A 27,785-nucleotide genomic window follows, 5' to 3' on the forward strand; every position below is an offset into this window, starting at 1 on the left:
TAAGACTCAATACTCAGGTGGTCTCTTTAACACGTTTCTCCAAGAATGTAATAAAATGGCCTTTGTCACATAATTTGAATGGCAGCGTGTCCTAGTCAATTGTCAGGACTGGTTGCAGCCTGAAGAAATACAATTCCCAAAACTTGTGTCTCAACTGACAAAGGAGCTGTATTGTAAGCACATATACCGGTTAGGTGCCGGAGAAGGGCTGTGACAGGAGACTAAGTTTATCTTCTCCTAGATTGACTGCACATGGAGCACTGAGACTGGAGAAAAAAAATCTTTCTTACTCAGTCAGCCAGGGTGAAGATTTATTTCTTCTCTTGTCCCTTCTCTGGCATCTCACCGGTATATGTGCTTACAAAACAACTCCTATGTCTGTTGAGACAGAGGACTCGGGAGGAGTGTGTCTTCAAACTGCAGTCCGTCCTGACACGTCATTATGACGGGTACCATTTTGTTATATTCTTGGAGAACCCATTTAAGGGGACCAGTACTACCCTCCTCGTTCCCATAGACGATTAACACACGTGCGCAGCAACCTTTTACATTAATTCTCTACATTGAGGTTGTGTTGTCAGGTGGTCCAGAGATTGGGAAAGCCCCCATTCTCAAAAAGTTGGGATCACCATCTGTCAGACAGTTATTGTGTTTCCTGTGGATATGCCATGAATCTACATAAGTCTCTTCACTGTTGGGGAATATGCATGTGCATGGTCCTGTAGTTGTAGCATTCGTCACCTCTTGCCATATATGTCACCAGGTTGTTATTTTGTGCTGCGACCTGATATATTCATCTCCTTTTCTTTCATTAGGATGGCTCCAGAAGTGGTGATGTGTGAGACCTCTAAAGACAAGCCGTACGACTTCAAAGCTGATGTTTGGTCTCTCGGCGTGACTTTAATCGAGATGGCTCAGATTGAGCCTCCGCATCACGAATTAAATCCTATGCGTGTCTTGTTAAAGATTGCAAAATCAGAGCCACCAACATTAGCGCAGCCATCAAGATGGTAAGTGCATCCTCTCATACGTAAGTCTATACTTGCTCTATACCTCCAGAAACCTGCGCTGCTCTTTAGTGTTTCCTTTATGTAAAAGGTTTAGGGGCATTCCCATGTGAGTAAGGAATGTCATGACACCACCTGATGATCAATGGGGGTCCGACCTCCAGGAAGCCCGACTGATCTTTCTGTTTTCTTTTTGTTGAAATTGTCTGTTTTGATCAACATTAGAATAATTTGTACCACATCTTTTCTCCGGTCCCCTTTTTTGGTGTTCAGCCCTTCGGATCCCTTAAACCACAGGCAATTATTATTTATTCTGCAAGTTATTGGGCTCTACTGGAGAAACTCCCAAAACCACACCCACTCTGTGACATCACTTCCTGCTTTACATCTATTGGCGGAAGTTGCACCACACCGACTTCCTGTTTTGCACATCGCTCATAATACTGCTGGCCTGGATCTATAAGCCTTCCGATTCATCACTGCATTTGCGCCCTTTTTTCCAGTTTGATTGCACCCAATTCATTATCCCATTTTTCTATTATCCATTGTGAAAATTACAAATTACGAACAACATTTTAGCAGAAAAAACACAGTTTGTGCCATCCACATTTTAAAAAGTTCTGTGAAACACACCTACAGGTTCAACAAGCTCAGCATGCCCCTAGATAAATTCCTTTATGGGTTCAGTTTCCAAAATGGGGTCACTTGTGGAGGTTTCTGCTCTGTTGGTGCCTCAGGGGCTCTGCAAATGAGACATGGTGTCTGCAATCTATTCCGGCCAAATTTACGTTCCAGATACCAAATGTCGCTTGCTTCGTTCCGAACCCTGCCATATGTCCAGACAGAATTTTTTGACTACATGTTGGGATATCGCCACACTCGGAAGAAAGTGGGTAACTGTGCGGTCCACGTTTTCATTTTGCTTCTTGCAAAAAGTGAAAAATTTGGGGCTAAAACAACATTTTCATGAAAAAAATACTTTATTTTTTGGATTATAAGCTGCACTTTTTTTCCCTCCCAAATTACGGGGGGGGAAATGTGGGTGCTTCTTATAATGCAGATACACCTTACCGGCTGCCGTGGAGCAGGGTCGCTGCCGGAGGAGGCAGGAGTGGAGCGTTGCTGCAGGCTGGGATGAGGGGGTGTTCCAATGTGCGCCGCTGCGGGTGTTCGGTGGTGCGGGGGCTCTGTCGACATATTGTTTAAGGCCACAGCCCCTGCACTTACTTGGTTTACTGTGTGGTGGACTCCGGGAAAATGGCTGCCGGGGGCGGCGCATGCGCAGATGGAGATCTTGGCACCAAGATCTCAGCGCTGAATCGCCGGAAGGGGCGGTCTGTGACTGATCTGTGCAGGCAGAGATCGGCGCCAGGTACAACAGGCAGCTAGGTAGCAACTACCTACCTGCTAATTCTTAGGCACATTATTAAATAATAGCACAGATAACCCCGTTAAGACTGGTGGATAGTTTCGGGTCTAGGAAAAGACTTCTGGAAAGCTCCACTTCAAATTCTGCGCAAGAGATGCAAAAAGAAGATATGTCACAGTTTAATAGTTTTAAGGTTGAAAGAAAACACAAGTCCAAGCTATAACCTGACATGTTGATCCAGAAGAAGGCAAGAACCCCACGAGGAAACTGCTGATTGTCCCATATTAGGAGACAAATTCCTTCCTGACTCCACATATGGCAATCAGACTAGTTCCCTGAATCAACGCCCCATCACCGCAATAATACCCATGACGTCCTCTGTCAGGGTGTTACAATATTAGCATAATTAAACACTATATCAAAAGAACTGATGTCTTAAGGTACTGTCACACTTAGCGATGTACCAGCGATCCCGACCAGCGATATGACGCGGTCAGGATCGCTGGTGCACCGCTAAGTGGTCGCTAGTGAGCTGCCACACAGGCAGATCTCACCAGCGACATTGCTGGGGACGGGGGTCGCTACGTACCTGTCACACCAGGCGATCCTGACGTCCTCCCGCCCAGCTCCACGCGTTGCTCGTCTCTCCACAGGAAGCGCCGCAGGAAGCTGACGACGAGAAACAGTCCTGGACGTTCTCGCGCGATCAGCGATAACCAGCGGGGGAGCCGGTCGTAGGTAAGTATCAGAGACAGCGATATCGCTATCAATATCGCTATAACGTCACTAGTTATAGCGATATTGCTAGTGATATCTCTTAGTGTGACATGCCCTTTAGACCCACAATGAGATGTCACATATGTTTCCTGCAGGTCAAGAGACTTTAACGATTTTTTGAGAAAATGTCTGGAGAAGAACCTGGACGCTCGATGGACCACTGCTCAGCTACTTCAGGTAACACAGACGTGAGGTCTACCTGCCCTGAATGATCAAGGTCTTGTATGAAGACGATATAATAGAAAGCTCATACAATCTCTTTCCCTGCAGCATCCATTCGTATCTGTGGTGAACAGCAACAAACCTGTGCGAGAGCTGATCGCAGAGGCCAAGGCCGAGGTCCTGGAGGAAGTGGAGGAGAGTAAAGAGGATGATGAGGAAGAGGAGCCTGAGAGCTCCTTGGTTAGTTTTTTTTGTTTTTTTTTGTGTATCACCTTCCAGTTAGATTTCTGATTGTGTGTGGTTGCTTAGTCTTACTGTTTGCTCTCACATTCTGAGCCCAGATCATCTGACTAGGACCCCATTCACTTAGCTTTATGAAAGAGTATCCTTTATTGCATACACTCGGATACTACCTGATGGCTTCATTTTCTTCACTTTACAGGAAACGGTATTCTACCACCCTTTTCCTATAGAGAAGGACACATAAGAAAAAAAAATGGCTGACATATGCCACTGACACCTCAGGGGTTTTCACTGGTGTTCTACATTGGGGAATACTCCAAAGGAAAAGCATATTATAAAATAAAACGTGAACAGAGACTTAATGGGTCAATCACAAAGGCACATTTATTTAATTGATTACATAGCGCCAATACATTCCACAGTGCTTTACAGACATTATCATCACTGTCCCCATCGGGGCTTAAAATCTAGTTTCCCTATCAGTCTTGGGAATGTGAGAGGAAACCAGAGAACCCGGAGGAAACCCACGCAAACATGGGGAGAACATAGAACTCCTTGTAGATGTCTTTACTTGGATTTGAACCCAGGAGCCCACCAAATCATTGAGTCACTGTGCCACGAACTGGGGTCTCATGCCTAGTGTGCAGATGGAGTAGCAGTGCTGGTTGTGTCTGCACAGCGACAGTACTTGGGAGCAAATGGGAAATGCACAAACAGGCGAGCAAGTGTTCCTGTATAAATGGAGCCCAGCATGTAATCTTTGAGCAGACAACCTAATCCATATGTAAATACTTTAGATTTCAGAAAAGTAATGACCTGGAACGCAAAGCTGTTTACCCATCCACTCATCACAGACTCATTTCCTCATGTGTATATAGAGCGGACCATTATTCCTCTGCATTGCAGTAAGCTCACCCTGTTTTATAAGCCCGGCCTGTATGGTGAGCTCGGCCTGTACTGTGAGCTCGGCCTGTACTGTGAGCTCGGCCTGTATGGTGAGCTCGGCCTGTACGGTGAGCTCGGCCTGTACGGTGAGCTCGGCCTGTACGGTGAGCTCGGCCTGTACGGTGAGCTCGGCCTGTACGGTGAGCTCGGCCTGTACGGTGAGCTCGGCCTGTACGGTGAGCTCGGCCTGTACGGTGAGCTCGGCCTGTACGGTGAGCTCGGCCTGTACGGTGAGCTCGGCCTGTACGGTGAGCTCGGCCTGTACGGTGAGCTCGGCCTGTACGGCGAGCTCGGCCTGTACGGCGAGCTCGGCCTGTACGGCGAGCTCGGCCTGTACGGCGAGCGCGGCCTGTACGGCGAGCGCGGCCTGTACGGCGAGCGCGGCCTGTACGGCGAGCGCGGCCTGTACGGCGATCTCGGCCTGTACGGCGATCTCGGCCTGTACGGTGATCTCGGCCTGTACGGCGATCTCGGCCTGTACGGAGATCTCGGCCTGTACGGTGATCTCGGCCTGTACGGTGATCTCGGCCTGTACGGTGATCTCGGCCTGTACGGTGATCTCGGCCTGTACGGTGAGCGCGGCCTGTACGGTGAGCGCGGCCTGTACGGCGAGCGCGGCCTGTACCTTGAGCTCGGCCTATATGGTGAGCTCGGCCTGTACGGCGAGCGCGGCCTGTACGGCGAGCGCGGCCTGTACGGCGATCTCGGCCTGTACGGCGATCTCGGCCTGTACGGTGATCTCGGCCTGTACGGCGATCTCGGCCTGTACGGAGATCTCGGCCTGTACGGTGATCTCGGCCTGTACGGCGATCTCGGCCTGTACGGTGAGCTCGGCCTGTACGGTGAGCTCGGTCTGTACGGTGAGCGCGGCCTGTACGGTGAACTCGGCCTGTACGGTGAGCTCGGTCTGTACGGTGAGCGCGGCCTGTACGGTGAGCTCGGCCTGTACGGTGAGCTCGGCCTGTACGGCGATCTCGGCCTGTACGGCGATCTCGGCCTGTACGGCGATCTCGGCCTGTACGGAGATCTCGGCCTGTACGGCGATCTCGGCCTGTACGGCGATCTCGGCCTGTACGGTGAGCTCGGCCTGTACGGTGAGCTCGGTCTGTACGGTGAGCTCGGTCTGTACGGTGAGCGCGGCCTGTACGGTGAACTCGGCCTGTACGGTGAGCTCGGTCTGTACGGTGAGCTCGGCCTGTACGGTGAGCTCGGCCTGTACGGCGATCTCGGCCTGTACGGCGATCTCGGCCTGTACGGCGATCTCGGCCTGTACGGTGATCTCGGCCTGTACGGTGAGCGCGGCCTGTACGGTGAGCGCGGCCTGTACGGCGAGCGCGGCCTGTACCTTGAGCTCGGCCTATATGGTGAGCTCGGCCTGTACGGCGAGCGCGGCCTGTACGGCGAGCGCGGCCTGTACGGCGATCTCGGCCTGTACGGCGATCTCGGCCTGTACGGTGATCTCGGCCTGTACGGCGATCTCGGCCTGTACGGAGATCTCGGCCTGTACGGTGATCTCGGCCTGTACGGCGATCTCGGCCTGTACGGTGAGCTCGGCCTGTACGGTGAGCTCGGTCTGTACGGTGAGCGCGGCCTGTACGGTGAGCGCGGCCTGTACGGTGAGCTCGGTCTGTACGGTGAGCGCGGCCTGTACGGTGAGCTCGGCCTGTACGGTGAGCTCGGCCTGTACGGCGATCTCGGCCTGTACGGTGATCTCGGCCTGTACGGCGATCTCGGCCTGTACGGAGATCTCGGCCTGTACGGTGATCTCGGCCTGTACGGCGATCTCGGCCTGTACGGTGAGCTCGGCCTGTACGGTGAGCTCGGTCTGTACGGTGAGCTCGGTCTGTACGGTGAGCGCGGCCTGTACGGTGAACTCGGCCTGTACGGTGAGCTCGGTCTGTACGGTGAACTCGGCCTGTACGGTGAGCTCGGCCTGTACGGCGATCTCGGCCTGTACGGCGATCTCGGCCTGTACGGTGATCTCGGCCTGTACGGCGATCTCGGCCTGTACGGAGATCTCGGCCTGTACGGTGAGCGCGGCCTGTACGGCGATCTCGGCCTGTACGGTGAGCTCGGCCTGTACGGTGAGCTCGGTCTGTACGGTGAGCGCGGCCTGTACGGCGAACTCGGCCTGTACGGCGAGCTCGGCCTGTACGGTGAGCTCGGCCTGTACGGTGAGCTCGGCCTGTACGGTGAGCTCGGCCTGTACGGTGAGCTCGGCCTGTACGGTGAGCTCGGCCTGTACGGTGAGCGCGGCCTGTACGGTGAGCGCGGCCTGTACGGTGAGCGCGGCCTGTACGGTGAGCGCGGCCTGTACGGTGAGCGCGGCCTGTACGGTGAGCGCGGCCTGTACGGTGAGCTCGGCCTGTACCTTGAGCTCGGCCTGTACCTTGAGCTCGGCCTATATGGTGAGCTCGGCCTGTACGGTGAGCGCGGCCTGTACGGTGAGCGCGGCCTGTACGGTGAGCGCGGCCTGTACGGTGAGCGCGGCCTGTACGGTGAGCGCGGCCTGTACGGTGAGCTCGGCCTGTACGGTGAGCTCGGCCTGTGCGGTGAGCTCGGCCTGTACGGTGAGCTCGGCCTGTACGGTGAGCTCGGCCTGTACGGTGAGCTCGGCCTGTACGGTGAGCTCGGCCTGTACGGTGAGCTCGGCCTGTACGGTGAGCTCGGCCTGTACGGCGAGCTCGGCCTGTACGGCGAGCTCGGCCTGTACGGCGAGCGCGGCCTGTACGGCGAGCGCGGCCTGTACGGCGAGCGCGGCCTGTACGGCGAGCGCGGCCTGTACGGCGAGCTCGGCCTGTACGGCGAGCGCGGCCTGTACGGCGAGCTCGGCCTGTACGGCGAGCGCGGCCTGTATGGCGAGCGCGGCCTGTATGGCGAGCGCGGCCTGTATGGCGAGCGCGGCCTGTATGGCGAGCGCGGCCTGTATGGCGAGCGCGGCCTGTATGGTGAGCGCGGCCTGTACGGTGAGCGCGGCCTGTACGGTGAGCGCGGCCTGTACGGTGAGCGCGGCCTGTACGGTGATCGCGGCCTGTACGGTGATCTCGGCCTGTACGGCGAGCGCGGCCTGTACGGCGAGCGCGGCCTGTACCTTGAGCTCGGCCCGTACGGTGAGCTCGGCCCGTACGGTGAGCGCGGCCCGTACGGTGATCTCGGCCCGTACGGTGATCTCGGCCCGTACGGTGATCTCGGCCCGTACGGTGATCTCGGCCCGTACGGTGAGCTCGGCCCGTACGGTGAGCTCGGCCCGTACGGTGAGCTCGGCCCGTACGGTGAGCGCGGCCCGTACGGTGAGCTCGGCCTGTACGGTGAGCTCGGCCTGTACGGTGAGCGCGGCCTGTTTTGTTTGTGTAACGCAATACTCTTCTCGGAGTCTTAATGAACCATCTGTAGGCTGGAATCACATGTGCAGTTTTTGATGAATCCAAAAGTGGATCTACCAGAAATAAGTAGGAGTCCTTGCTCTTGTTTCCCATTTTTTTTTTTCATATCCTCTCTTGACTCTGGCTCAAACTGCACCACAAAATTTGCATGAATAATTTTAGCCTCAAAGGTATAAGGTATTGTCCAGAAGAGTTTCTTAGGATAAGCTTATGATGTGCACCCACTGATAGGCAGAACACTTATGGAAGTGATGCCTGGCGCAGCGCTACTCACAAAGATGTGGCTGTACCTGGTACTGCAGCTCAGGCCCAGCTCTAATTATAGGTCATCAAATGAATGTTCTTAAAGAGGTTGTCCGGCCTTGGGGTACAAATCTGCAGTCACTGTATGTGTGCTGTGAGGATTCTCCAGTGAGGGAGCAGGCGGTCAGTGCGATCTGTATACTTCCAGCCTCATTCCGACTATACGTGTCCGGCCTCGCTCAATACACTTGCATTGTGCGAGGCCACGCACATCTAGTTGGCACGTGACCGCATGTATGCAAGTTGCATGCTTATGTCACACGGACACCACTCCTGCCGCCAGAGGGAATACACTGCTTGTTTAACCCATGCAGTGCAATGCTAGAGCTCCTCAATTTAACCTTTTTGTTTAGGCAGTTCATAGACTCAACAGCGGACTTCTAGGTGCATCCTCTCATGATGACAACCCCTTTCTATATTCTCCCCCGTGGGGGCCAGAGCAATTTGTGAAACAGAAAGGAAGGCTTCTCAGACTAGAGCCAGCCTTCACATACATGGACTGCTAGACATCTGGCCACCATGTAACACTACATTCATCTAAGGCAAAGATGCCTGTAGCCATAAATGGGGCAATCAGCTGACCACCCTGATGGCTATGACTTCAAAGGGGTCTCTGATGGCTATGACTTCAAATAATGTCATCCTTGTAGCAACACTTCAGCTTCACTGTGCAGTCTTTTATTATATTTGTTATTCGGGGGGATATTTGAGTTTCCTTATCGTGTTTCCACCCCACAATGTATCATCAAGCTGCTGCTTTAATCCTAAACTATTTCTGTTTAAATTCCCTTTCCTTAGCCTGTTCCAGACAGTAAAAGGGCTTCCTCAGACCTTAGTATTGCCAGCTTGGAAGAAGACAAGCTTTCCCAAAATGCATCAACTCTTGAACCGGTTTCTGAAACAATTGTGCCTCCTTCAGTAGAAAATAAAGTCTCTGAAAAGGAACCAAAGAAGGAGAAAGTCGAGGAACCTCCTAAAGACAGGAAACCAGTTAGTCCAGATGTCTCCAAAGAGGTCATTGAAGTTCCAAGCGTCGACCAAACAGTCCTACCGGAGAAAAAAGAGGAGGCCGGCGTACCGGTTTTGGAAGCAACTATTGATCCTAGCAAACCGGCACAAGAGCCCTCACTCCCAGAGAAAGAGGCTGAGGAGAAGCCCGAAAAGAAAGAAGATGCACCTCCTTCTGAAGTTAAGGAAGATGTTATTGAAACACCTGAGAAGAAAGAAATGGAAAGTGTTGAGGAAAGTAAGAAATCTGATGCTGTATGTGAACCAGTAGAAAGCGGGATTCCCGAGAATAAGAATGAGACACAAGAGGAGACCCCAGAAGTGCCGAATGAAAAGCCAGAGATTGAAGTAAAAGAAAACGGTACAAGTGATTCCATATCAGACACAAATGTAAGTGTGGAGATTTCAGAGGGTCCCAAAGTATCAGAACAAGTACAGGACTCAAAACAGGAGCTTGATGTGAAACCAGAATCTTCTGAAAGTCCTCCTGTAAATGATGAACCCCAGGAAAGTCAAGAAAATGCTTCAGGTGATATCACAGTCATTCAAGGTGAACAGCAATTACCAGAAACCACTGATCAAATCAATCACATCACTAAAGTGGAAGTAGACGTGACTCCATCACCGGTTGTGGTAGAAGATAAAAAGCCTGAGAACGACACTCAAGTTCTTCCCGAATCTGAGAAGGAATCTCCAACAGTTCCTGATCCTAGTAAAGAACCATCTCAAAGTCAACCTCGGGACAATGCTGTAAATGACAGTGAGGGTACTACCAGCTCAGAGGGTACTACCAGCTCAGAAACAGAGACTCAAACCAACGTGCCCAGCATCAGTGTCATCTCTGCAGAAGGTGAAGAGAAGGAAAAAGCGAAGCCTGAGACCTCTCCTTCTGGAGAAGCTGAAATTCCAAAAGAAGTGGATTCAGATTCCGGAACGGGATCTACGGCCGACAGTGGAAGCATGGATCTAAACTTGTCTATATCCAGCTTCCTGACCAAGAATAAAGAGTCCGGCTCGATCTCTATACAGGTAAGGTTTCTTTTAGAGCCACCGGCTTCAGTTTCTTCTCACCTTTTTATCTGCCAGTCCTCATCCACTGACATAAAACGTCTGGGATGCTTTTTATGCAATATTTTACAGCAATTCTCCCTTTGTAAATTGTTCACTAGGATACCAGAAGGCAGAAAAAGACACTGAAGAAGACTCGCAAGTTCATTGTAGATGGTGTGGAAGTGAGTGTCACAACCTCGAAGATCGTGACGGATAACGACGCCAAGAGTGAAGAGATGAGATTCCTCCGGTATGGACTCTACACATTACATTGCGCTCTGTTGTCATCTCGCTTTGACTCATTTTGAAGCCCCTCTACTTTTCCTAACACCTTTGTTTGTCTCCAGAAAAGTTACAGGGGTCTTTTATATGATTCTGGGCAAAAAAAATTGTTTTCAATATATGTATACCAGAAAATTAATATAAATACCTGGTAGAAATGCATCGCCGCTTCAAAGCTGGCAGCAGAGATTTCAGTTTGTGGCACATAAACAGCGTAAGATGAGTGAATTTTATGAAGAAGTGTTGGCCTCTCTTATAAAATTTGCCACCTCTTACTCCGAGAGGCTTTCTTTAAAGTCTTTCTCACAATATGTTTGGAAACCCTTAAAAAGATCACGTGCTTGTGGAGTCTTAAAATCATTGCTTCATGTGTGGGGAGTATACAGATTAGCTATCTTGTTCCATTCGTTGAGCAATCTCCCAAGTACCACGTTGGAAAGGTAGCTACTAAACAACTGATTGGCAGGACCCTGGCCACTTCTCCATGGCCACTGACCAAGAGCCCTGCTAACCACCTCCTAGCTGCCGGCATCCACAGCTGCTCTTGTGATTAGCTGGCCTGACACATCGTCATTGTGACAACACGACGTACATAGTTGGCTTATTGTAAAGGTGGATCGGACCTCTGGTAATGTCACTGATCCTAAGAATAAAGGGGCCCAGCGCAGATTGAGGTCTGCATCCCCTCCTGAGCCGTCTCCGCACAGCGCCGCTCTCTGCCACCTCTCCAGGATGGCATCGTAGCAGCGCTGCACACCTTCAGTCTCAGGTTCCCAACAGTGAGACCCCACACCACCATAAACAGCAAATTTTAGTAATATCCTAGTGTCACGGTGACCCCAGCTTGGGTACGTTGCTGTGACTTCAGCGCGCAGTGACTGTTGTAACCTTGTGGTTAAGCCGACCATTTCCTGCAGCAGCTACTTGTCTGATCTCACAACGAGGAGACAATTGTACAATATTTGGCAGCGATTATTAGATGCTTATTTTTCCTGGTGAGTCTGTGATTCACGGCTTTTGATTTCCTGTAGGCGACAAGAGCTGCGGGAACTACGGCTGCTGCAGAAAGAAGAACAGCGAGCGCAGCAGATCCTCAGCAACAAACTGCTGCAACAGCGAGAGCAAATCTTCCGAAGATTCGAGCAGGAAATGACGGTGATTAAAATCATCTCTGTGCATTTACAGTGAATATTCTCACCTATAACTCAGCTGCTGAATGCTTCGCTGCGGAAAATGGAAGTTAAACCATACTCTCCATCAATGCATTAATGTAATATCACCACATTATAGAATCATTCTGTGACACATGATCATATTTAAAGCGAACCTGTCACCAGGTTTGACCGATATGAGATCCGGCCACCACCTTTCATTCTATAATGCTGTATCTCTGCCCCCAACCTGACCTGAAATGCCAGAAAAACAGCTTTTATTATACTCACCTGTGGGGCGGTCTGGTCCAAGGGTGTCGCTGGTCTTGGTCCGGCGCCTCCCTTCTTACGATACCGTCCTTCTTGCTCCGTTTGGATGACTCGTTCGTACATCATCCACACAGTATTCCCGGCATCGTGCTCCTGCACAGGCGTACGTCTTTCTCTGCCCTAACTAGGGCAGAGTAAAGTACTTCAGTACACAAACGCCGGGAAAGGTCAAACAGGTCCCAACGCGTGCGCACTGCAGTATTTTACGGTAGTCATGCCAAAGAAGTGCGCCTGCGCAGGAGCGCAATGCCGGGGAGACTGTGCGTGACAAAGCAAGAAGGAGGATGGCATCGCAAAAAGAAGGGAGGCGCCGGACCAGGACCAGCAACACCCCTCGAACCAGTCCGACCCACCCCCCCCAGTGAATATAAGAGCAGTTTTTCTTGTCTTTCGGGTGGGGTTGGGGGCAGATATACGGCATTATAGATTGCTGTATATCAGCCCTGAAAGGTGGTGGTTGTATCTCACATCTCTTCCCTTGGCAGGAGATGCCAAAAGTGTCTCACTAAAGCTACATCACAGGTCACACAGCCAAAAGATTGCTGCATGCCACTGCCACATCGAAGTACAGTGCAAGTGAAGAGGACCATATTGTGACCCACGAAGTACCGCAGCAAGCAAGCTGCAAAAAATCCAACCTCTTCCGTTTTACTGCTATTTGTTTCCCATGATCGCAATGCAGCCCCATTCACTTACATTATGCTGTGATGTAGCAGTGGACTACAGCAATTTTTGGCCGCACCACCCCTTTTATGGCCAAAGTTACCATGTAACCCCAGCCAAACTCGGCCTTACTTCCAGGACGTACCTCTCTCAAAAATGTGGGTCCACCAAACCCTTTCTTTCTAGGTTTTTTGCATTCACTTTTTATGGTTGGGAAAAAAAGACATATGCCCAGCAAGTTCAACCCAAGGGTTGGGAAATGAGATTTTAGTACATCCATAATACAGAATCCGTAAAACAAATTCTTTTCCCCTCGTTTGATCACAAATCTCAACTGGAGCAAAAGTCAGAACCTGAACTTTACACTTTTACATAAGTATTTTTTTTATTCTTCTGAAAAAGTGTCCTTTTTGAAACTATTGAATAATTCCCGTCCGTAAGTTTCATAATAAATATTTGTAAGGCAATGTGCAACAATCATCTTTTCAGTGCGAGTTTCACCCGGAATTCTGCCTGAAAAAGTGCATAAGCGCCCCATAAAATGAACAGAATGCAACCCAATTGCAAAAATACAGGTCATTTCTTTTAACTCCTTCAGTGTTTGGAAACCCCAAGACGGTTCAGAGAAGTGAGATGCTGATTCTTCTGGTGGCTTCTGCTTGTAAGCTGGCTCCTGCTTGCAAGCTGGCTGCTCTATGCTCTTGAAAGTAGAGATCAAAAGATGTCAGCGGCACCTTTTATAGAGGCAAATTGTGAAATTAATGTGCACAGAATATTTGAAAAGTGACAAATAATACACAAAGAGGTGTCTTTCTGTCTCCCATGTCTCGTGAGACGTTCTCGGGGGCACACAGCTTCATTCATGTTTGATTCTTCCAATGTAAAGATTTCTTTGAACCTTCCAAAAGCTAAAAAAAAATCTAAATATGTTCTCCTCCTAGAACAAGAAGCGGCAGTATGATCAGGATATAGAAAACCTGGAGAAACAACAGAAACAGACCATAGAGCGGCTGGAGCTGGAGCACACCGTCCGCCTGAGAGATGAAGCCAAGCGGATCAAGGGGGAACAGGAGAAGGAGCTCTCCAAATTCCAGAATGTGCTGAAAAACAAAAAGAAAGAGGTAAGAGAGTCGCAGGGTTCATGGATCGAGATGTCCGTACTCTCAAAATTTTTGATTCTTTACCTTGAAACCTCTTTTTACCATGAATATGTCCCTCATCATTTAGTTTTCCATGTTAGAACTTGTTTAAAGGGGTTTTTCCTTCAATCGATAACTCTCCCCATCCGTTCTATAGACATTGAATGGAGCAGAAGCTTTTATGATGGGCTGCTACTCCATTCAATCAGGGGGAATGGTGCCGCCATTATTGTAATTGGTGGAGTCCCTAGCAAGCAGACAAAACACTTATACTTTAGTGTTTCCCATTCGTTTCTAGTAAACCCCTTTGATTAGCCCTTTGTGTCCACCTTGAAAAGGAAATAGCCCCTAATCGCAGTATTGCCCTTTGTACATTATTCTATATTTATCACGATTATCTGTGCATAAAGCCACTCTGGAAATCATCCGATCGCTTCAGGTCCAGATGCTCTAACCTAGCAGCTCATCTCTAAAGCGACCTCTGCAGGGAAAATGGGCTATTACATGACATTTGAATTGATGATAATAATAATATTAATCTTTATTTTTGTATAGCGCTAGCATATTCCGCAGCGCTTTACAGTGTGCACACTTTATCACTATCCCCGATGGGGCTCACAATCTAAATTCTCTATCAGTATGTCTTTGGAATGTGGGAGGAAACCGGAGTACCCAGAGGAAACCCACACAAACACAGGGAGAACATACAAACTCCTTGCAGATGTTGTCCTTGGTGGGATTCGAACCCAGGACCCCAGCGCTGCAATGTTAACCACTGAGCCACCCTGCTGCCCTAATTGATGACCCATTAATACAAGGTTTTGCCAAGGCCTCTGTAACCGGAGCCAATCTGGTATCTCTCCACTTGCGGCAGGGTCCCAACACATGAAAAATGATAAGATAGATAGATATTATAATTGTTTCTACTTTACAGGTCAATGTGAGCCGTATTTTATTAGAATATATGTAATACCTCATTGAAATGAACGTTTTTAATGCCGTTTATTTGCATACATGCAATAATGTGATATCTTATTTTCCTCTCTGCTATTTGACTTTGCGTTTTGAGTCTTTCTTGAGCTTTTGGTGGTTGGGCCTTACGCTCTGGTGACAGCTGATATTTATATTGGTACTGCCCGATGGGTCTATGTGGTGGTTGGTTAATACTCTGCTGGACCTGTTTAATATATCATAAGAGATTTATTTTAGAATTTTCTTATGCTTCACGCAGAATTTGGAAACCGTTTTAGACTTTTGCCCATGTGTCGGCACGCTTCTTACCATTACAAAAGTCTTTCTCGCTTTTCTGAATTCTTTGTTACTTTTGGGTGTGAGCAGTTTTACAATTTATCACACTACAAGTTCACATGTTACACAAAACCATTGTCCATGATTTTATCAACAAGTGATACTTAAGGGGCAATAGATTTTAAGGTGCATACCAAGTTTTTGGTAATTTCTGGGACATTGTTATAATGTGACCTGATTATATTAAAGGGAATCTGTCACCTTTTTTTCCACTATGAGATGCGCCATTCTGTAATTCTGTAGATAAGCCCCCGATGTAACCTGAAAGATAAGAAAAACAAGTTAAATTATACTCACCGGGGGTGCGGTCCGGTCCGATGGGTGTCCGGGTCCGGTTCCGGTACCTCCCATCTTCTAGCGATGACGTCCTCTTCCTTGCTTCTGTCGAAGCTCCTGCGCAGGCGTAATTCTCTGCCCTGTTGAGGGCAGAGTAAAGTACTGCAGTGCGCAAGCGCTGGATCTCTCTGACCTCTTCCGGCACCTGCACACTGCAGTACTCTGCTCTGCCCTCAACAGGGCAGAGAATTACGCCTGCGTAGGAGCCGCGACAGAATCAAGGAAGAGGACGTCATCGCTAGAAGATGGGAGGCGCCAGACCCGGACCACGACACCCATCGGACCGGACCGCACCCGCGGTGAGTATAAGCTAACTCGTTTTTCTTATCTTTCAGGTGACATCAGGGGCTTATCTACAGTATTACAGAATGCAGTAGATAAGCCCCTGATACCGGTGGCTGCATCTCATAGGGGAAAAATAGGTGACAGATTCCCTTTAAACACAACACTTCCAGTTAGTGCCTCATAACCTTTTAGGTACAGAGGGTTCAGGTGTTCACACACTAGCTCTACCTTAAGATGAATGACGGTCACTTACCTTGGAGCAGAAATTGAAATGTTCCTGGGAGTACGCCCACACAACTATGAAAATTTTAGCATCTTTTATTTAGTACATGGCATATATTTGTGTAAAAACAATACTGTCATTTTTATGCATTTTTCTTCTACAGCTTGCATATATTACAGTACATTGCAAGCTGCTCTATCCCAATTGGTGTGAACTCTAGAAGCCAGGCCCCCTGCCATCTCACTTCTCAGCCCGAGATGACCGGAAGGTCATATTTATCTGATCATATCAAATCAGGACTTTGATCATGTTTAGAAGGAAACAGAAGCGGCTGGGGGCTGAACTGACAATTAGCCCAGCTGTCATTTTTGCCCCTGAACTGCATTGAGCAGCTTACAGTGTGCTGTAATGCATGCAAGCTGCACAAGCCAAATGGTTCCATTTTTGAAGAGTCCATGAACAGAAATTGATTACTAGATTATAGAGCCAGATTAGAGGCATTGTATGCACATCATTAACCCATCACACATATAAAAATCACCTATTGTATGCCCCTTGATAAGACAGGGCACTCCTGTAGGTACATGTAACATTTCCATTGTCGTTGCTTGACTAAACAGCATGAACCTCTCTGTTATCTGAAATGTAACCCATAGAGGTTACAGCCTCCGGCATCTGTCACGTGGTGGTGTGGCTTTTCCTCTTCCTCCTGTGCTTGCTCTTGAGAAAAGGGTCCCGTTTCCCCACCTTCTGCATGCTTACACTAGGTAATAAATGAAGTGGAGAGAGCACCTAAAGAGCTGCGAAAAGAGCTTATGAAACGCAAGAGAGAGGAGCTTGCACAATTCCAGTACGCGCAGGTAACCGCAGACGCTTTGTGCTACTAAACCTAGAAAAGTCGCCTAATGCCGTCCTGATCGTGTAGTGACGTCAAGTCATCTGTCAATTAACACATCGTGTCCCACTAACACTGCTGGTTTCTGATCTACTAACACCGTATAGATATATGTTGTACGCCTCCACAGCAGGTTGCACAGACTTGTTGGCGTTGAGCTCTCACAGTTTTGCTTTCTGCGGTATATAACAGGTAGGTTGTCCTAAAGGACCGTGATGTTATCACAGTCGTTCACCATTCAGAAAGGCATGGTGGAGACATGTCCTACTGAGCCGTCTCCTAAAGGCAACCATGCTGAAAGAGTAACTGCACTGTCACAAGACTTTTGACAAGTTGCGGAAGTTTACTAAAACCCAGTTACTAAGACCCCAACTACTGACCAAAACGAAGACACGAAAACATGTGATTATAGGAAGGAGGGAATGGCGTCTCCCGGACATCTCCGTGAACCTCATATAAAGGCTCGATCTATCTTCGCCTCCACTCTCTCTTCAGCAGCATTAGCCTGCCTTGCGCCCACAACTCAAATCAGCAGGGTCAAGGTGCAGCACAGCGCTCCGTCCCTAGTCCTGCTGGTTTCAGCTGTGCAGCGCGATCGTATGCACAAGCCAAGCTAATGCTGCTGTAGAGAGAGTGATGGAGTGGCCCACTTCAGGGACCCGCCTTTCTGGCATTTGCCAGATGGCCAGTCTGGCCCCGCCTGCGGATGTCATGACGTGTTTTAACTTTGGATTGCTCACCTAAACCTCTGTTTTGCAACTAGATCCACAGCGGTAAATGCCTCAGCGGTAGATTTACGTTTGTAGCTGAGATGATATAGGGGAACGTCCCCCAATGTACATGGGCGCCTCGAAAGTCATTTCTTAAGGCGCTGCAGCAGGTTCCCTGTCTGACTAGTTAGTCTAGAACTACCAGATGATAAAGTTCAGTCTCGGTATCAATACCTCAATATTATGACTTTGTGAAAGTGTCATTTATGTGCTGAAGACCACCAGCCGCTGCGTGCAGCCTCTCACTCTGTGGCTCTAATATTCTGATCATCCGCAGGGTGTTGCCCAGGTTATGATTCAGTCTTTTCAGCTTTCATCTTGTACGCTTTTCAACGCTCAAATGCAAGATGTAAGTGCTGCATGGCAGGTTTAGGTTTGGCGTTGACTTTTGCATGTGTGAGTGCAGTGAACACAAGCTTATATTTGTATTTTTTTTTTTCTCATCACTGTAGTCTATTCAATGGAAATTTTACCAGAAAACTTGACAATTACATTTCAGAAACGTATGTGCCGATCCAGTACAAACAGCAATATAATCCTGTTGGGAATTAGTTTTTTATTGAGGTTATTACTCTAGTGATGATAGAATGTGTTCGAATAAGGTGTTATCTGAGCATGCTCGGGCGCTAACCGAGTATCTTCGGCGTTCTCAAATAATATGTTCACTTCCTCGCACCTGAATGTCTCGCGGCTGTTTGACAGCCGCATCACATACAGGGATGGCCTAACAAACGGGCTACCCCTACATGTGTTTTGCTACTGTTTGAGACATGCAGCCGCGGGGACTCGAATATATTTTTCGAGCACGGCGATGAACACTCGGTTAGCACCCGAGCATGCTCAATAGGACCTCATCCAATAACATTCGCTCATCACTAGTTGTTAGAAATCTGGCGCAAAACCTATATGGTGACGTGTGTAAGACTAGGAGATATTGAGTTGTTTGGGGGACAGAAGCGCACACACACACAGAGCAGTGTCGCCCAGTAAGGATGGTGACAGGAGGGAGTATGCACTGACCTAGCGGTGTTGTGTGAAGGTGCGACACCTGTAGACGCATGTAACTGCTGCTACTGCACCGTGGCTGGAGGAGAAACACTTCTTCCAGATGATTAATAGTAAAGGAGGAAGATATCGTGTAGAACGTCTAAATGAGAAGCCCTTTGTGTTCCAAAATGTTTTTTTTTGTCCCAAGGCGTTTCGGCATCGGAATACGGTGCTTCTTCATTTAAAAAGTCTTTTTTTTTCACCTTGACAAAGGTGCTGGTCTGGTGCCGATACTTTTCAATAATGATCAATTTTGGAACCCAAAAGGAATCTCACTTACCGCAGCGCAGCCCGCTCAACGCAGCATCGTCCTCCTCTACTATTAATCTGGGAAACATTGGCCGATAGTAAGTGTCCGGCCGTCACCTCCGATAGTTTTAGTATTGTGTAATGTCAATTGATACTGCTCCAATTCGGATTTATTTTGCAGGGTCAGGGCCAGTGAAAGACGCTGCCATTCAGCTGTGCTAAAGTAAGGACACAATAGCAGGTGGTGACATATTTTATGTGTGAGGTGGTCACACTAAAGGGGTTGTCACATTTTTTTTAGACAAGCGCAGTTATTTGCAACTGATCGGGTCAGTATAATCTTGCAACTGATTGGTGTCCATGCTAGTACTTCTGCTGTGAGAGAGGGAGAGCGAGCTGCCTCCTGTACAGTACAAACGCTGAGCTGACGCATAGATGGGAATATTGGAGAGGGAGAAAAGGAAACGCTCGATTGGATCGGGGTAACTTTTCACCTTGTTTTTGTCTTTACACCCCCTTAACCATATAAAAGGCTTCATTGCTAACAAAGCTCACTATGGTGGGGACGATCCATTCAGTGAGTTGTCGTGAAGATTGTAATTGCTGCAGTATCCAGAGATGTCAGAAATCGCAGTGATCGCTCACTTACCGCCTAGCTGTGCTGCAGTAAGTAGCACCGTGTGGGTGTGAGCATTGTGGAGCCGTCAGGGCTCGCAGCCTGTTATTACACGGCCCTCGCATTTCCATTGAATAGACTTCATGCTGGAGATGCCGTTTGTCTTCTCCCTTTCAGTACAGAACAAGCTGTGCTTCTGTACTGGCAGCGTGAAAGTGTGCCGTGGTCTCCTCCTTATATATAATCTATCTCAGTTGTGTTATAGCTCTCCTAGAAGAGAAAACCAAGCCTATCTTATAGCAGCACAACTAATATAACGCTGGCTGGTGGTAGAACTATGAATCTCCTTTAAGCAGAATTCAAGACCCTCATGCACATACAATGAAAGTCGCTTAAGCCCACTGATTTGGGGGATCGGACCACCATCTGATGCGTACGGGGTTTTCCCGACTCTACCCCACCCCCCCCCCCCCCCCCCTACAGAAAATGTCAGGGGTGGGAAAAGATTGGCTGCTGGAATTTTAACGACTGATCCTTTTAGTTTCCAGGTATAATAAGCCACAGCCAGGTGTGTTGGGCAGCTGCTTTCTCTTCTCTCTGTAGAAAATGCATGGGGGAAAGTGATTCATCAATACTTTTACACCACAAAAGAGGCATAAAAGCCTCGAAAAGTTTTCAACGTTGAGTTGCGCAAAAAGTTGACTCTCGGCGGTTTCACGCCATTTTGGATCAGCACAGCCAAAATGGGTGGAGCTGTGGAGGGGGCAGGATGGGGTGTGGCCACATAAACCCATCCCATTCATGAAAAGTGCCGGCGGTTTAAAGCCAGACAGGCTGTTTCAGTTCCACCCAGAAGAAGCTCCTCTCAATAAATTTAGTGTGTCTTCTTCTCCATGAGTCTGACGTTGCGCGAGCTTGCACTACGCCAATCTTGATGAATCGGCCCTATGAGCTCCTAGAAAAGCTGTCGAGTGTAAGGGGGAGTCAGAGATTGCGGTCTGGCAAGGGAACATTCAGCCAACAGCTGTCTCGTACAAGGCCAGCTTTAGGTAGCTCGCTGCTGTCCTAGCGTTCATGTGCTTCACTATGGGGAGAACTGAGTCATCCGCTGCCAGACTCCTGCCACTGACTTATCTGCCTGCCTGGTCATTATTCCCCTGACTTCATCTATTGGGCTAAATTCCGGAGGCCCTGATGTACATTAGATGGTGGGGTCCTACAGATATCTTCTGGTTCAGTTTGATCCTACAGACTCCCACTATTCTGTGGGCTTTTTTTTTATCTCTGACCAACACTCCATTTATTCTCTATGGGGCTGCAGGAAACCTGCAGGGAATGAATAAAGCGGAGGCATGCCACCCCATTCTAAAGGAGATCGAAGTCTTCTTTTTTGCCGATTGATGCCGGTCCCAGAAGCCGGATCCCACTGGTCAATATTGGATAGCTGATAACTTGTCTTCACTGTTTAACCCCTATATTGTTACACTTATTGCTTTATTAAGTCATTTTCTTATTTATTTAATATGAAGATGTAAGAATTAATGTAACTTTTGCAATAGATTATTTTAAAAAAAAAGCAAAGAAGGAGGATCAGGCATGTTGGATGTCAATATGCCTGATCCTTTGTACGTCAGGGCATGACAGAACATGGAATCCACACCCGATAACGCATCCAAAGAACTGTTCTTTGTTTCTTGTATCTTTTAAAGGTTCCCGATGATTTTGCACCTGTGATGATTTGCTTAGTTTTGTGCAGTGCCCATAGATGATTTTGGGGAGTGACATTACTGGCGTGCTGTGCCACTGACCTTTTCCCCAACAAGGCAGCGACTTGTTTCATAATTAAGTATTAATTAGAGTGTAATTTGACTCAGGAGCAAGAGTTTGTGCTAAAGCAGCAGCAGGAATTGGATGGATCCCTGAAAAAGATCATTCACCAGCAGAAGATGGAACTGGCCACCATTGAGCGCGACTGCCTGAGCCGTAAACAGCAGCTCATGAGAGGTGGGTACATAGCGCAGTCAGATGATCCTTGGGGTCTTACCCTCTGTTTAGTGTGAGGTGAGGTTTGGATCCACCTTTGCATGTGTCATAAATTATTATACAACAAGGCTGGGGCCATCTTTGACATGCAAAAAAAAATGTTTTTACACGTCACTAAGTTATTTTTAGATAATAAAATTGCAAAAAGTTTGTCTCCAATCTTCATTCCTTCATTCATTTTCAGACCCCCTAAAATGCATTTTGCAGGCTGGTCAATGTTTCACATTTTTCTCTGGTGGGAGTGACCCTTTCTGTAATACAGGCTGAATGTGTATTATTTGTGTATCCAGGGTGCTGCTGTCTTCATTAGCTATATATAACAGCACAGCTTCTATCCTGCACTTATTTTTTCTTCGTGTACTTTCCTATAGCTTTTCTTTCTCTCCCCTCTCAGAGTCTGTACATGCTTTCTAACCTGTTCACACTGTACATTTGGACAACTCCGCTATGAAGACTTGCTGAGAGTTGTCGTGATGACCCATAGATAATGCATATATTTCACTACAGCTCGAGAAGCTGCTATCTGGGAACTTGAAGAGCGACATCTACAAGAGAAGCACCAGCTCCTGAAACAGCAGCTGAAGGATCAGTACTTTATGCAGAGACACCAGCTCCTGAAGCGGCATGAGAAGGTACGGCGCCCATGAGAGAAGACGTCCCTATCTATATCTACCATACTGTTATTCTTTGTGTGCATTGAGGTGTACCAGCTTCAGTGTGTCCTCTGATCATGTAAGTCTTCCATCCTGTCCTGTAGGAAATGGAGCAGATGCAGAGGTATAACCAGAGGCTGATCGAGGAACTGAAGAACAAGCAAACTCAAGAGCGGGCACGGCTGCCCAAAATTCAGCGCAGTGACGCCAAGACTCGCATGGCCATGTTCAAGAAGAGTTTGAGGATTAATTCCGCGGCTTCTCCAGAGCAAGACAGAGAAAAGATTAAGCAGGTAGCAGACCTATCTCTTCTATCCTTCACCTGCTAATAAACTCTGCTGAAGGGGGCGCTGTAGAGCGGGCGTCATTAACAATCTGAGTATCTGTGATCGCTTAAATGTGTAATGATTGGGCACATGTTACGGCTGCAGGCACCTTCCAGGTCATCTGGAGATGGTCCTGCGCCTGGAGACCTCTATGGATAACTTTTATATTAGTGTTTCCTGCCCTTTTCAAGCTAAGTTCCCCTAGTACCCAAAAATATGTAACCATGTACCCCATGGATGCAACACAGGATGGCGATGATAATCCAACCAGGAGCCGCAATCAGCAGCTCTGTCTGCGGGGGGGGGGGGGGTTCTGTCTGCGGGGGGGGGTTCTGTCTGCGGGGGGGTTCTGTCTGCGGAGGGGGGTTTCTGTCTGTGGGGGGTTTCTGTCTGTGGGGGGTTTCTGTCTGTGGGGGGTTTCTGTCTGCGGGGGGGGGTTCTGTCTGCGGGGGGGGGTTCTGTCTGCGGGGGGGTTCTGTCTGCGGGGGGGTTCTGTCTGCAGGGGGGTTCTGTCTGCAGGGGGGTTCTGTCTGCAGGGGGGTTCTGTCTGCAGGGGGGTTCTGTCTGCGGAGGGGGGTTTCTGTCTGTGGGGGGTTTCTGTCTGTGGGGGGTTTCTGTCTGTGGGGGGTTTCTGTCTGTGGAAGGTTCTGTCTGTGGAAGGTTCTGTCTGGGGGTTCTGTCTGTGGGGGGGTTTCTGTTTGTGGGGGTTTCTGTCTGGAGGGTTTTTGTCTGGGGGGTTTCTGTTCGGGGGGGGTTGTCAGGAGGGTTTCTGTCTGTGGGGGGTTTTGCCTGGGGGGTCCTGTCTGGAGGGTTTCTGTCTGTTTAGGTTTTCTGTCTGTGTGGTGTCTCTGTGGGGGGTTTCTGTCTGTGAGGGTTTCTGTCTGTGAGGGTTTCTGTCTGTGAGGGGTTCTGTCTGTGCGGGGTTTCTGTCTGTGGGGGGTTTCTGTCTGTGGGGGGTTTCCTGTCTGTGGGGGGTTTCCTGTCTGTGGGGGGTTTCTGTCTGTGGGGGGTTTCTGTCTGTAGGGGGTTTTGCCAGGGGGTTTCTGTCTGGAGGGTGTCTGTGGGGGGTTTCTGTCTGTGGGAGGTTTCTGTCTGTGGGGGGTTTTGCCTGGGGGGTCCTGTCTGGAGGGTTTCTGTCTGTTTAGGTTTTCTGTCTGTGTGGTGTCTCTGTGGGGGGTTTCTGTCTGTGGGGGATTTCTGTCTGGAGGGTTTCTGTCTGTAGGTGGTTTTGCCAGGGGGTTTCTGTCTGAGGGGGGTTTCTGTCTGAGGGGGGTTTCTGTCTGAGGGGGGTTTCTGTCTGGAGGGTTTCTGTCTGTGGGAGGTTTCTGTCTGTGGGGGGTTTTGCCTGGGAAGTCCTGTCTGGAGGGTTTCTGTCTGTTTAGGTTTTCTGTCTGTGTGGTGTCTCTGTGGGGGGTTTCTGTCTGTGAGGGTTTCTGTCTGTGGGGGGTTTCTGTCTGTGGGGGGTTTCCTGTCTGTGGGGGGTTTCCTGTCTGTGGGGGGTTTCCTGTCTGTGGGGGGTTTCCTGTCTGTGGGGGGTTTCCTGTCTGTGGGGGGTTTCCTGTCTGTGGGGGGTTTCCTGTCTGTGGGGGGTTTCCTGTCTGTGGGGGGTTTCTGTCTGTGGGGGGTTTCTGTCTGTGGGGGGTTTCTGTCTGTAGGTGGTTTTGCCTGGGGGTTTTTGCCAGGGGGTTTCTGTCTGGAGGGTGTCTGTGGGGGGTTTCTGTCTGTGGGGGGTTTCTGTCTGTGGGGGGTTTCTGTCTGTGGGGGGTTTCTGTCTGTGGGGGGTTTCTGTCTGTGGGGGGTTTCTGTCTGTGGGGGTTTCTGTCTGTGGGAGGTTTCTGTCTGTGGGGGGTTTTGCCTGGGGGGTCCTGTCTGGAGGGTTTCTGTCTGTGGGGGGTTTTCTGTCTGTGTGGTGTCTCTGTGGGGGGTTTCTGTCTGTGGGGGGTTTCTGTCTGTGGGGGATTTCTGTCTGGAGGGTTTCTGTCTGTAGATGGTTTTGCCAGGGGGTTTCTGTCTGAGGGGGTTTTCTGTCTGAGGGGGGTTTCTGTCTGGAGGGTTTCTGTCTGTGGGAGGTTTCTGTCTGTGGGGGGTTTTGCCTGGGGAGTCCTGTCTGGAGGGTTTCTGTCTGTTTAGGTTTTCTGTCTGTGTGGTGTCTCTGTGGGGGGTTTCTGTCTGTGGGGGGTTTCTGTCTGTGGGGGGTTTCTGTCTGGAGGGTTTCTGTCTGTAGGGGGTTTTGCCAGGGGGTTTCTGTCTGGAGGGTGTCTGTGGGGGGTTTCTGTCTGTGGGGGGTTTCTGTCTGTGGGGGGTTTCTGTCTGTGGGGGGGTTTCTGTCTGTGGGGGGGTTTCTGTCTGTGGGGGGGTTTCTGTCTGTGGGGGGGTTTCTGTCTGTGGGGGGGTTTCTGTCTGTGGGGGGGTTTCTGTCTGTGGGGGGGTTTCTGTCTGTGGGGGGGTTTCTGTCTGTGGGAGGTTTCTGTCTGTGGGGGGTTTTGCCTGGGGAGTCCTGTCTGGAGGGTTTCTGTCTGTTTAGGTTTTCTGTCTGTGTGGTGTCTCTGTGGGGGGTTTCTGTCTGTGAGGGTTTCTGTCTGTGAGGGTTTCTGTCTGTGGGGGGTTTCTGTCTGTGGGGGGTTTCTGTCTGTGGGGGGTTTCTGTCTGTGGGGGGTTTCTGTCTGTGGGGGGTTTCTGTCTGTGGGGGGTTTCTGTCTGTGGGGGGTTTCCTGTCTGTGGGGGGTTTCTGTCTGTAGGTGGTTTTGCCTGGGGGGTTTTGCCAGGGGGTTTCTGTCTGGAGGGTGTCTGTGGGGGGTTTCTGTCTGTGGGGGGTTTCTGTCTGTGGGGGGTTTCTGTCTGTGGGGGGTTTCTGTCTGTGGGGGGTTTCTGTCTGTGGGGGGTTTCTGTCTGTGGGGGGTTTCTGTCTGTGGGGGGTTTCTGTCTGTGGGGGGTTTCTGTCTGTGGGGGGTTTTGCCTGGGGGGTCCTGTCTGGAGGGTTTCTGTCTGTTTAGGTTTTCTGTCTGTGTGGTGTCTCTGTGGGGGGTTTCTGTCTGTGAGGGTTTCTGTCTGTGAGGGTTTCTGTCTGTGGGGGGTTTCTGTCTGTGGGGGGTTTCTGTCTGTGGGGGGTTTCTGTCTGTGGGGGGTTTCTGTCTGTGGGGGGTTTCTGTCTGTGGGGGGTTTCTGTCTGTGGGGGGTTTCTGTCTGTGGGGGGTTTCTGTCTGTGGGGGGTTTCCTGTCTGTGGGGGGTTTCTGTCTGTAGGTGGTTTTGCCTGGGGGGTTTTGCCAGGGGGTTTCTGTCTGGAGGGTGTCTGTGGGGGGTTTCTGTCTGTGGGGGGTTTCTGTCTGTGGGGGGTTTCTGTCTGTGGGGGGTTTCTGTCTGTGGGGGGTTTCTGTCTGTGGGGGGTTTTGCCTGGGGGGTCCTGTCTGGAGGGTTTCTGTCTGTTTAGGTTTTCTGTCTGTGTGGTGTCTCTGTGGGGGGTTTCTGTCTGTGGGGGATTTCTGTCTGGAGGGTTTCTGTCTGTAGGTGGTTTTGCCAGGGGTTTTCTGTCTGAGGGGGTTTTCTGTCTGAGGGGGTTTTCTGTCTGAGGGGGGTTTCTGTCTGGAGGGTTTCTGTCTGTGGGAGGTTTCTGTCTGTGGGGGGTTTTGCCTGGGGAGTCCTGTCTGGAGGGTTTCTGTCTGTTTAGGTTTTCTGTCTGTGTGGTGTCTCTGTGGGGGGTTTCTGTCTGTGGGGGGTTTCTGTCTGTGGGGGGTTTCTGTCTGTGGGGGGTTTCTGTCTGTGGGGGGTTTCTGTCTGTGGGGGGTTTCTGTCTGTGGGGGGTTTCTGTCTGGAGGGTTTCTGTCTGTAGGGTGTCTGTGGGGGGTTTCTGTCTGTGGGGGGTTTCTGTCTGTGGGGGGTTTCTGTCTGTAGGGGGTTTTGCCTGGGGGGTTTCTGTCTGTGGGGGGGTTTCTGTCTGTGGGGGGGTTTCTGTCTGTGGGGGGGTTTCTGTCTGTGGGGGGGTTTCTGTCTGTGGGGGGTTTCTGTCTGTGGGGGGGGTTTCTGTCTGTGGGGGGGTTTCTGTCTGTGGGGGGGTTCTGTCTGTGGGGGTTCCTGTCTGTGGGGGGTTCCTGTCTGTGGGGGGTTCCTGTCTGTGGGGGGTTCCTGTCTGTGGGGGGTTCCTGTCTGTGGGGGGTTCCTGTCTGTGGGGGGTTTCTGTCTGTGGAGGGTTTCTGTCTGGAGGGTTTTTGTCTGTGGGGGCTTTTTGTCTGGAGGGTTTCTGTATGTAGGGGGTTTTGCCTGGGGGGTTCTGTCTGTGGGAGGTTTCTTATATGATGATAAATGGGAAAGATACAACCAAGCCGTCAGGAAAAACAGAATTCTGATAATAAAAATAACCTGAGGCTGTGGGAGGTTTTGCCTGGGGAATTTTGCCAGGGGGGTTCTGTCTGTGGAGGGTTCCTGTCTGTGGAGGGTTTCTGTCTGTGGGGGGGTTGCTGTCTGTGGGAGGTTTCTGTCTGTAGGGGGTTTTGCCTGGAGGGTTTCTGTCTGTTGGGGTTTTGCCAGGGGGGTTCTGTCTGGAGGGTTCCTGTCTGTGGGGGATTTCTGTCTGTGGGAGGTTTCAGTCTGTAAGGGGTTCTGTCTGGAGGGTTTCTGTCTGTGAAGAGTTTGTCTGTGGGGTTCTGTCTGTGAGGCACTGTTGTTGCCCATGGTGTGATGGCGCGGGCACTGTGACACGGCAGCACTCATACTCATAGCTCACAGCACAACACTATTACTTACCTTTCTGACTATTTACTGCACGTCACAAACTACAGCATAGGTATATATGACCCTAAAATGAATACCCTCCGTGAAAGGCATCCCAAATAAAAACAGACCCCAGGCCAAACCTCCTTAATAGACTGCTCATGCTCTATATACCAACACCAGGCCAGATTCCCCCTGTATACGGACACCTCCTATATATATACTGACCTCAGAACCACATTTTGTATTCTGACATCAGTTGCAAGTGAAAGTCAACTGAAAATGTAATTTTTTCTTTTGCAGTTTGCTGTCCAAGAAGATAAAAGACAGAAGAGTGAGAGATTAGCTCAGCATCAGAAGCACGAGAACCAGATGCGGGATCTGCAGCTTCAGTGTGACGCCAACATCCGGGAGCTCCAGCAGCTACAGGTATATGGCGTCAGACACACAGCGAGGTGTTCATCCTGCTGTGGAAGTCTGAGAACTGCTCTCAACAGGACACAACTGCTTCACTTAG

The 27,785-nt window shown here is 49.8% G+C and overlaps 1 protein-coding gene across 2 annotated transcripts in view; it reads left to right on the forward strand.

Annotated features, from left to right (window-relative positions):
• SLK (STE20 like kinase) overlaps positions 1-27,785 on the forward strand; it is a 68,373-nt gene that overhangs the window by 33,040 nt on the left and 7,548 nt on the right. The window contains exons 6-17 of one of the 2 annotated variants that reach the window (XM_073546493.1): positions 816-1,010; positions 3,249-3,330; positions 3,424-3,555; positions 8,988-10,226; positions 10,367-10,497; positions 11,561-11,684; positions 13,615-13,794; positions 16,732-16,824; positions 21,416-21,545; positions 22,092-22,216; positions 22,342-22,530; positions 27,572-27,697. In XM_073546493.1, coding sequence (XP_073402594.1) covers positions 816-1,010; positions 3,249-3,330; positions 3,424-3,555; positions 8,988-10,226; positions 10,367-10,497; positions 11,561-11,684; positions 13,615-13,794; positions 16,732-16,824; positions 21,416-21,545; positions 22,092-22,216; positions 22,342-22,530; positions 27,572-27,697 — 2,746 coding nt within the window. The remainder of the gene's footprint in view (positions 1-815; positions 1,011-3,248; positions 3,331-3,423; positions 3,556-8,987; positions 10,227-10,366; positions 10,498-11,560; positions 11,685-13,614; positions 13,795-16,731; positions 16,825-21,415; positions 21,546-22,091; positions 22,217-22,341; positions 22,531-27,571; positions 27,698-27,785) is intronic. The other variant, XM_073546494.1, reaches the window with a different exon arrangement.

This window comes from Dendrobates tinctorius, unplaced genomic scaffold (genome assembly GCF_039654945.1).
Source record: "Dendrobates tinctorius isolate UK_male_01 unplaced genomic scaffold, ASM3965494v1 ptg000147l, whole genome shotgun sequence".
NCBI lineage: Eukaryota > Metazoa > Chordata > Amphibia > Anura > Dendrobatidae > Dendrobates > Dendrobates tinctorius.